General features: G+C 34.4%; 2 protein-coding genes across 3 annotated transcripts; one reads left to right on the top strand and one right to left on the bottom strand.

The window, feature by feature from the left end:
• The first annotated feature begins 129 nt into the window (after positions 1-129).
• On the top strand, positions 130-8,746 carry Tor (serine/threonine-protein kinase Tor). The gene is made up of 7 exons (XM_033333731.2): positions 130-591; positions 664-6,949; positions 7,037-7,179; positions 7,258-7,398; positions 7,465-8,089; positions 8,219-8,399; positions 8,525-8,746. The coding sequence occupies exons 2-7, from the start codon at positions 727-729 to the stop codon at positions 8,538-8,540; spliced, it is 7,329 nt and encodes a 2,442-aa protein (XP_033189622.1). The 5' UTR covers positions 130-591; positions 664-726; the 3' UTR covers positions 8,541-8,746.
• On the bottom strand, positions 8,388-10,199 carry LOC117156585 (cytidine deaminase). Of its 2 annotated transcripts, XM_033333737.2 has the most exons (3): positions 9,897-10,199; positions 9,455-9,496; positions 8,388-9,376 (listed from the first exon to the last, which is right to left on the bottom strand). In XM_033333737.2, exons 1-3 carry the CDS (start codon positions 9,931-9,933, stop codon positions 9,087-9,089), a joined length of 369 nt encoding a protein of 122 aa, XP_033189628.1. In that variant the 5' UTR covers positions 9,934-10,199; the 3' UTR covers positions 8,388-9,086. The 2 variants fall into 2 exon arrangements, with proteins under 2 accessions (XP_033189628.1, XP_033189627.1); XM_033333736.2 differs by having other exon boundaries at positions 8,388-9,496; positions 9,897-10,195.
• Between the last annotated feature and the right edge of the window lie 219 nt (positions 10,200-10,418).

The following is a 10,418-nucleotide window of genomic DNA, read 5'->3' as shown; positions in this document are numbered from 1 at the left end:
TACATTAACTGTATGACAGATATAAGAAAAAGTTAAAATTGACATGAATTTAATATTGTTGATTTAATATTTGAAATATTTATTTTTGTTAAAAAATATATTGAATAATTTATGAATTAGTTTGTACTTTTTTTTATATTTCTATGTAGTTTTAAGATTATAAACTATGTTTAAATTAGAAATAATAGATAACGTAAATGCATCCTATATCAAGAGGAGTGGGGGAAATGTCCTAAAGCGCACAATTTAGTTGAGCATCCCATATTAACCAATGTAGAGGTTATAAACTTAAGATAATTCTTTCGAAAGGCGCACTATCTCATTGTTTTTCTATATTTACCACAAATTCACTGAATTAATGGCATTGAACTAATTTAGTTATTTGTGTGTACACGACACACAGATTTTCATTCGTAATTTATTTCACTTGTAATTGGTGTGCATCAAAACATGAAGAATATATATGACAGACGTACTGTAATAATGTGATTGAAAACACATTGAAAACTTTAATCATCAAGAAATTTAAAGGAGTCATAACAATCATGAAAATGGTTCATCATAACGCAAAATTCGTGTGATGTCAAATAGGTATATAAGAGATAACACTACTTTATATTTCCTCTTAACCCCTTTCAATGTTTAAAAATGTCATCTTTTTAGATATCATTACGAGAATATTTATAAAAGTACTATTGTAGAAGTGGCATCTGTAAATTTTTAACAATGTCGAGTACACTTGTACAACAATTTGTTCAAAGACTTAAATCCAGGAATGAAGAAATACGTAACAAAGCAGCTAGAGACCTGTGTCTCTATGTTAAAACAGAACTACGCGAAGCATCACAGGAAGAAATTACAGCTTTTATGGATGAATTTAATCATCACATATTTGAGATGGTATCTGGGTCAGATGTAAATGAAAAAAAGGGTGGGATCTTAGCCATAGTTTGCCTTATTGGAGCTGATGTAGGGAATATTAACACAAGAACTATAAGATTTGCAAATTATTTAAGGAATTTATTACCTTCTAATGATGTGGGTGTTATGGAGTTAGCTGCGAAAACAGTTGGTAAACTAGCATTAGTTTCTGGTACTTATACAGCAGAATATGTAGAATTTGAAGTAAAGCGTGCCTTTGAATGGCTTGGTGGTGATAGACATGAAGGTAAAAGACATGCTGCTGTCCTTGTTTTAAGAGAACTTGCTGTTTCTATGCCTACATATTTTTTTCAACAAGTGACACCATTTTTTGAACTCATATTTAATGCAATACGTGATCCAAAACCTGTAATAAGAGAAGGCGCTGTTGAAGCATTGAGAGCTGCTTTGGTTGTCACTGCACAGAGAGAAACAGCAAAACAAATGCACAAGTCACAATGGTACAAGCAATGTTATGATGAAATAGTGTCAGGATTTGAAGAAGTGTATACCAGAGAAAGAGGAGTAAATAGAGATGATAGAATACATGGTTCACTACTGGTATTGAATGAATTGCTAAGATGTAGTAACATTCAGTGGGAGAGAAATTATGAAACGTTAATGGAACGACTAAATTGTTCTACCCAACAAAATGAAAACGATATATTGTCGTTGATGCCGCGATTAAAAACAACGATAGTGTCTAAGTGGTTTAGTTCTTCTCAAAATTCTACCAATTCTCAACAAACATTATATCCAGCACATGAATCTGCAGTATGTCGTTGTTTAATGCAAGAAAGATTAGATGATATTTATAATGATGTAATGAACCAGAGAATGTCTAGAAATCCACATATCCAACATGCTCTTATGATGTTGTTACCTAGGCTTGCAGCATTTAATAAAGAAAAATTTACGAAAGATCACTTGAGAGAATCATTAACGTATCTTTTAATGACTTTACGTAGTAGAGAGAAAGATCGATATGCCGCATTTACTACAATTGGACTTATAGCAGTTGCGGTAGAAGATTCGATAAATCCCTATCTTTCAAAAATTATGGAAGTGATCAAGAATTTGTTACCTTCTAAGGAAACGTCTACTAAAAAACGTGGAGCATCTTTGGAACCTGCAGTATTCGTTTGTATTACTTTACTCGGACATGCGGTAAAACAAGTAATAGCTGCAGATGTGAGAGATCTGTTAGAATCTATGTTACAGACTGGATTAAGTCCCATTCTTACAACATCTCTCAGGGAACTAGCTCACAGTGTACCATCATTGAAACCTGATATATCTCAAGGACTTTTACGAATGTTATCTCAAGTTTTGATGCAGAAACCTTTAAGACATCCTGGTGCACCATGGACTGCAACTAGTCCTATCTCTGGACCTCCCACTGAAGTGGATATTCCATCTACAGTTTTAGCATTGAAGACTCTTGGAACCTTTAATTTTGATGGCAATCCACTTTTACAGTTTGTAAGGCGATGTGCCGACCATTTTCTTACGTCTGAACAAGCAGAAGTTCGATTAGAGGCTGTAAGAACATGTTCACGATTGTTGCGATTAGCGTTAAATCAACCTGGACCAACAGTAACTAATACTGTCTCTACTGTTCTTGGAAAATTGTTAGTTGTGGGCATAACAGACACAGATCCTGATGTAAGACTCTGGGTTTTAGCTTCCCTAGATGACTCATTTGATATTCATTTGGCACAAGCAGAAAATCTTTCTGCATTATTTATTGCGATGAATGATGAAATGTTCGAAATAAGAGAATTAGCAATCCGCACAATCGGACGATTAAGCACGATGAATCCAGCATACGTTATGCCCTCTCTTCGTAAAACACTTATTCAATTTTTAACAGAATTAGAACACTCAGGTATGGGTCGTAACAAGGAGCAAGCTGCACGAATGTTGGATCATCTGGTCGTCAGTGCGCCAAGACTTATTCGACCATACATGGAACCCATCCTGAAAGTCCTTGTCCCAAAGTTAAAGGAACCTGAATCTAATCCTGGTGTGATTCTAGCTATACTACGCGCTATTGGTGATCTAGCGGAAGTTAATGGTGCTGAAATGCAACAATGGATGCCTGAGCTCCTCTGTATATTGCTGGAGATGCTAGTCGACGCAAGTTCTCCAGAAAAAAGGGGAGTTGCTTTATGGGTCCTTGGTCAACTAGTTGGAAGCACAGGACATGTTGTTAAACCATATATGCAATATCCTTCATTACTAGATGTATTGATAAATTTCTTAAAAACAGAGCAACAATTAATTATTAGAAGAGAAACTATAAGAGTTCTTGGATTATTAGGTGCTTTGGATCCATATAAACATAAGATGAATCTTGGTCAGATTGACTCTCAATTGGATACTCTCACTTCTATGGCTGATACTAAAAGTGAAACTGAAAACACACAAGATTTAACTACTAGCGAAATGTTAGTGAATATGTCCTCGTCAACTTTAGAAGAATATTATCCAGCTATCGCAATTGCAACGCTTATGAGAATTATCCGTGATCCGACGTTATCGCAGCATCATACTATGGTGGTTCAAGCTGTAACCTTTATATTTAAAAGTTTAGGTATTAAATGTGTTCCATATATCTCTCAAGTGATGCCGAGCTTCCTTAATGTGGTTCGTACAGCAGATGTTAACTTTCGAGAGTTCCTGTTTCAACAACTGGCTGTCCTTATTGCCATTGTGAAGCAGCATATTAGAAATTATTTAGACGATATATTTAATTTAATTAAAGAATTTTGGACTGTGAATAGTCCATTACAGAGCACGCTGATACTTTTAGTTGAACATATTGCTGTAGCATTAGGTGCAGAATTTAAAATATACTTACCTCAATTGATGCCACAAATATTAAGAGTTTTAACGCATGACACAAGTAAGGATAGATGGGTCACAGTGAAGCTTCTTCAAGCACTCCAAAAATTTGGAAATAATCTAGACAATTATCTTCATCTAGTTTTACCACCAATTGTGAAATTATTCCATGCCACTGATTGCCCAATAACTGTGAACAAAGTGGCGCTTGAAACTGTTGATCATTTAGCAGATACATTGGATTTCACAGATTTTGCATCTAGAATCGTGCATCCTTTGGTACGGACTTTGGATCAGTGTCCAGAGCTACGAAATACGGCGATGGACACATTATGCGCGTTAGTGATACAATTAGGGAAAAAATATCAGATCTTTATCTTATTAGTACAGAAAGTTATGACGAAGCATAAAATTGTTAATTCGCGTTACGATGTTCTAATTGATAAAATTTTGACAGAGACTACCGTTGCTGACGGCGAAGATTATCTCTTAATGAGACATCGACATGCAAGAAACAAAAATCGTGACTTATCTTTGACACCGTCTGACACGACTACGATTAAAAGATTACATGTATCCGCTTCGAATCTTCAAAAAGCCTGGACTGCAACGAGAAGAGTTTCAAAGGACGATTGGCTGGAATGGCTAAGAAGTTTGTCGATAGGTTTGCTCAAAGAATCACCGTCACCTGCATTAAGATCATGTTGGGCTCTTGCACAAACCTATTCTCAATTACCGAGAGACTTATTTAATGCTGCTTTCGTTTCCTGTTGGACTGAATTAGACGACACGTACAAAGCGGAGCTTATACAAACTTTACAACAAGCATTAATGGTTCCTGATCTTCCAGAGATAACACAGACGATCTTAAACCTAGCAGAATTCATGGAACATTGTGATAAGGGGCCATTACCTTTGGATAATAAAATTTTGGGTGAAAGAGCAATGCACTGTAGAGCTTATGCAAAGGCATTACATTATAAAGAAGACGAGTTTCACAAAAGCAGAAATAGCAATGTTTTTGAATCTTTAATTTCTATCAATAACAAACTTCAACAAAAAGAAGCTGCAGAAGGTTTACTGGAATATGTTATGAATCAAAATAATCAACAAGACTTAAAAGTGCAAATTCGTTGGTATGAAAAATTGCATAATTGGGATAAAGCTTTGCAATTGTACAGAGAAAGATTAGAAAGCAACTCTACGGATGTAGAGTCAACTCTAGGTGAAATGCGTTGTTTAGAAGCTCTTGGGGAATGGGGACAATTGCACGATGTCGCTACGAAACAGTGGTCACATCAAAGCGACGAAACCAAGCAGAGAATGGCTAGAATGGCAGCGGCTGCAGCATGGGGTTTAAATCAGTGGGAAAGTATGGAAAAATATGTCTCCTTGATACCAAAGGATACTCAAGATGGCGCCTTTTATAGAGCTGTTTTAGCAATTCATGATGAACAATATGATATTGCTCATCAGCTAATTGATAGTGCTAGAGATTTATTAGACACAGAATTGACTGCCATGGCTGGTGAAAGTTATCAGAGAGCTTATAATGCCATGGTGGAGGTCCAGAAGTTAGCAGAACTAGAGGAAGTAATACAATTTAAATTGGTCCCAGAAAGAAGGTCCACTATTAAATCCATGTGGTGGGAAAGGCTTCAAGGTGGGCAGAGGATAGTTGAAGACTGGCAAAAGATTATACAGGTTCACACACTGGTAGTTTCACCCCAGGATGATATGTATACATGGTTAAAATACGCTAGTCTCTGCAGGAAAAGTGGCAGTTTAATGTTATGTCACAAAACATTAGTTATGTTGCTTGGAACAGATCCTTCTTTAACTCCTGATCAGCCATTACCAACCACTCATCCTCAAGTGACATTCGCTTATTGCAAGCACATGTGGGTGGCAAATAAACGCGAAGAAGCGTACAATCAGTTGCAAAGATTTGTGCAGATGTCTTTACAACCGACGACTGTGTCGGTGGTAAATCAAGAAGATGAGAAACAACAAGAAGTAAGAAAACGATTACTTGCTAGATGTTATTTGAAGCTTGGAGAATGGTTGGAAGCTTTGCAGGGCATAAATGAACATTCTATTCCGGCGGTGCTATCTTATTATGCTGCAGCTACAGAACACGATCCTACTTGGTACAAAGCATGGCATGCTTTTGCATATACTAACTTTGAAACGGTTTTATTTTATAAACATCAACAAGGCGATTCGAATAATGAGAACATTCCAGGAAACGGAACTCGCGGTAATCTTTCTAGTTCACAATACATATCTCAATTTACTGTACCAGCAGTTGAAGGGTTTTTCAGATCTATTAATCTTTCCCATGGTAATTCTTTGCAAGATACACTTCGTTTGTTGACCTTATGGTTTGATTATGGTCAGTGGCCAGAAGTGTATGAAGCTATCGTCGAAGGTATCCGTTTAATCGAAATCAATACTTGGCTACAAGTAATTCCGCAACTTATAGCAAGGATAGATACACCCAGAGCTTTAGTTGGTAGATGTATACATCATCTCTTGATAGATATTGGAAAAACACATCCTCAAGCCTTGGTCTATCCTTTGACTGTAGCGTCGAAAAGCGCCAGTCATGCCAGAAAGACTGCCGCCAATAAAATTCTTAAAAGTATGTGCGAACATAGCCCGACTCTGGTGCAACAAGCAATGATGGCTAGTGATGAATTAATCAGAGTCGCGATTCTCTGGCATGAATTGTGGCATGAAGGGCTGGAAGAAGCCAGCAGATTATATTTCGGTGAAAGAAACGTTCGGGGAATGTTTGATACGTTAGAGCCCTTACATGCAATGTTAGAGAGAGGCCCACAGACTTTAAAAGAAACATCTTTCAATCAAGCTTATGGCAGAGATTTAATGGAGGCACAAGAATGGTGTCGCAGATATAAAGCTTCGCGCAATGTCCGTGATTTGAATCAAGCTTGGGATTTGTATTATCACGTTTTTAGGAGGATATCTCGACAGTTACCGCAGCTAACTAGTTTAGAACTTCAGTATGTCAGTCCAAAATTACTTCTTTGTAGGGATTTAGAATTGGCCGTGCCAGGCAGCTATAGTCCTGGACAACCAATAGTTAGGATAGCAAGTATACATAGTTCCATGCAAGTGATAACAAGCAAACAGCGACCGCGAAAATTATGTATAAAAGGTCAGCTATCTTTGAATTTCATTAGTTAATTTAATATGTAATTAATCATTGAACACATTAAACATTTTAAATATTTAACGTTTGTAGGTAGCAATGGTAAAGATTACATGTTCCTTTTGAAAGGACATGAAGATCTCAGACAGGATGAACGAGTAATGCAATTATTTGGTCTAGTCAATACCCTCCTGTTGCATGATCCAGATACCTTTAGAAGAAATCTTACTATCCAAGTAAGTATATCAAAATATTGAAAAGCCTATAATATTATTTCACAATGTAGAATTTTATTAACTAGATTTTATATTCAGAGGTATGCTGTAATTCCACTATCCACAAATAGTGGTCTGATTGGTTGGGTACCACATTGTGATACATTACATACATTAATTAGAGATTACAGAGAAAAAAAGAAAATACTACTAAACATAGAACATAAGATAATGTTAAGAGTAAGTACATAATACTATATATATGTTATCCTGTTTTAGTTAATTTAATTACAAGTTGATTTACAGATGGCACCGGGTTATGACCATCTTATGCTCATGCAAAAGGTTGAAGTGTTCGAACATGCCCTTGAGCATACACATGGTGATGATTTGTCACGACTTCTTTGGTTAAAATCACCGTCAAGTGAAGTATGGTTTGATCGTAGAACAAATTACACTCGTTCTCTCGCTGTAATGTCTATAGTAGGATATATTCTTGGCCTTGGTGATCGACATCCATCTAATTTGATGTTGGATCGTTTAAGTGGGAAAATATTGCACATTGACTTCGGAGATTGCTTCGAAGTAGCCATGACTCGTGAGAAGTTTCCCGAGAAAATTCCGTTCCGGCTAACAAGAATGTTAATCAATGCAATGGAAGTAACGGGAATCGAGGGCACGTACAGAAGAACTTGTGAATCAGTAATGTCAGTCTTACATCGTAACAAAGATAGTTTGATGGCAGTGCTAGAAGCGTTTGTTTATGATCCTTTGTTAAACTGGCGGTTGATGGACAATGCCGCATTAAAAGGTAAAAGATCTGATGCCCAAGGAATGAGTGCCAGTAGTAATCAAGAGCACAGCGATGTATTAGATTCTCTTACCGCCACATTACCAAAGAAAGGAGTACCATGTAGCGTTGAAAATGGAGGTAAATTATTTATCTTGATAAAATTCAAGTTTTTGTAGTCTATCAAACAGAAAGAATAATGATAATTAAAAATTTGCATGTAAATAATAAAATACGTGAAAAAATAAATTGGACTTATTATTACTGTAGGTGATACTAATCAACCAGAAGCATTGAACAAAAAAGCTCTTACCATCATAACAAGAGTAAGGGATAAATTAACTGGACGTGATTTCTCTCACGAAGAAACACTGAGTGTCCAACGCCAAGTTGATCTTTTAATTCAGCAAGCTACTAATAACGAGAATTTGTGTCAATGTTACATTGGATGGTATTTTTTTATTACTTTATTTACAATATATTACATATAAATATTAAATATAATTTTATAATTATTTATTAATTATATAATATAATGTATTGTTATATGTTAATGAAATCATATTTAATTTACAGGTGCCCTTTCTGGTAAATATGAATTTTCGTAGACGAGGACCTTAATGTGTATGATGTGCAGTCTCGTTCCTGTTTTTGCATTTTTTATTATTAAGAAATAATTATATGTAGTATCATACCATTAGATCATATTGTACATATATAAGCTATATTATTATATTGATTGTATATAATACTCATGTTATTCCTGCTTATAAAGTACAATGTACATTAGAAAAAACACGCTTTAGAAACCATATGATAATCAATTTTTATGTAAACATGAAAAGATCTACTCAGGAATAAGATTATAGTAACAATATTTTTTTCTTAAGGATTGTCTTTGTATTTATTGAAATTTGTATAGGAACTGATATCTGAATTGTTTAATCATACTGTTCATATACTAACTTTGTTATTGATAAGTTTATACAATGTACACAACAATGTTTGCACATTTTTATTATAGGACAGAACAATATCCTAGTATATCAATTGATATAAAAATGAACTATGATTTTAAAGAAATACTAAATGATGTTTTAGACATTGGTGTGTGGTTTAGCCTTCTTTTATTAAGAATTTATTGTAATGTTTCTGCGTTTCCCAACCCAAAGGCACAAGGTAATAGGTTACTTAGCGAAGTTTTTAACACATACTTCATTAGAGGTTCTGCTAAATAAATTGGTATATCACCAAACTCTGCGATAGCTTGTCTACAAAAACCACATGGTGTGGTAAAATTATTGTTCACTTTATTAGCTACAACTGCTAGGACTTTAAACTTTCTTTTCCCTTCTGACACTGCTTTAACAATAGCTGTTCTTTCAGCACATGTTCCTACAGGATAAGATGCATTTTCTACATTGCACCCTGTGAAAATGATCCCATCGGTACAAAGCACTCCAGCTCCGACTTTAAACTTACTATAGGGTGAATAAGAGTACTCACGAGCAGCTACACTCTTCTTTATTAGAGATTGAATATCTGGTTCTATAAAACATAAATATTTATAAAAAAGTTAGCGCTATTAATCTTCGTTTAGTAAATTTATAAACTGAAATGAAAGTTTTAAAATGAAATGAATATTTTAGTGAAATAATTTATGGCTATTGTACAAAAATAAAATCCACAAAAATATTCTACAATATATCAAAATAAAGACAAATTAACACAATTACTAATTATAAAATATTACGTAAATTGTTAGTGAAAAATATTTTCTAATGATATACGTAATTTATATGTAAATATGGTAACATATTGTTTTACAACACAACTTGATTCACAGCAAATAATGACAAATAAATTTATCTACGATATCAAGTCAAGAAAATGGCAATAATAGTTGGTGAACTCAGTTGCACAAACATATCGTAGCATTAATATTTACCTATATCCGTGAAATCAATAATTTCTTCTGTATTCATTTTGGTACGATTTATTAAATATTATGTATATGTATTTTTAGGAAGTTTAATTGCGATTTAACTTGTATTTACGTATGCTTACGTATGCTCTTTTGCCTAGATTTGATATTAGATAAGATCATTTGTCCTATATAACACATTACCTTATCTAATCTTAAGAGAATCCTATTTTAATCCTATCTTAAAAGTAGAAAAAGATATTATGTACAACACAAATGTACAACAATGATATGAATTAGCAAATTTGCTAGAAGTTCACAGCCATACATATAAATGATATTGACAACCAATAGGAATGCGCGATTTAAGAGGTAATAAAAATCCTCTTTAAAGCCCTATATTTCACATTACTTTTTTATGGTTTCATATAATCATTAACCATAGCAATTATTTATTAATGTACACATGTTTTGGTAAAATTGCCCAAAGTATTCTATAACATTTATAATTTCTTACGTACACTTTTAGCCTAAGCTTAAATTAAA

The sequence above is a fragment of the Bombus vancouverensis genome, chromosome 4, assembly GCF_051014615.1.
Source record: "Bombus vancouverensis nearcticus chromosome 4, iyBomVanc1_principal, whole genome shotgun sequence".
Classification (NCBI taxonomy): Eukaryota; Metazoa; Arthropoda; class Insecta; order Hymenoptera; family Apidae; genus Bombus; species Bombus vancouverensis.
This window is presented reverse-complemented; position numbering and strand designations above follow the sequence as displayed.

Excerpts from the sequence above, each read along its gene's own strand:
- LOC117156585 (XM_033333736.2), bottom strand. The coding sequence starts at position 9,933 with ATGAATACAGAAGAAATTATTGATTTCACGGATATAG. Across the intron at positions 9,497-9,896 it reads TATTGATTTCACGGATATAG|AACCAGATATTCAATCTCTA; the intron begins GTAAATATTAAT and ends TATGTTTTATAG.
- Tor (XM_033333731.2), top strand. The coding sequence starts at position 727 with ATGTCGAGTACACTTGTACAACAATTTGTTCAAAGACTTAAATCCAGG. Across the intron at positions 7,399-7,464 it reads AACATAAGATAATGTTAAGA|ATGGCACCGGGTTATGACCA; the intron begins GTAAGTACATAA and ends GTTGATTTACAG. Across the intron at positions 8,090-8,218 it reads ATGTAGCGTTGAAAATGGAG|GTGATACTAATCAACCAGAA; the intron begins GTAAATTATTTA and ends TTATTACTGTAG.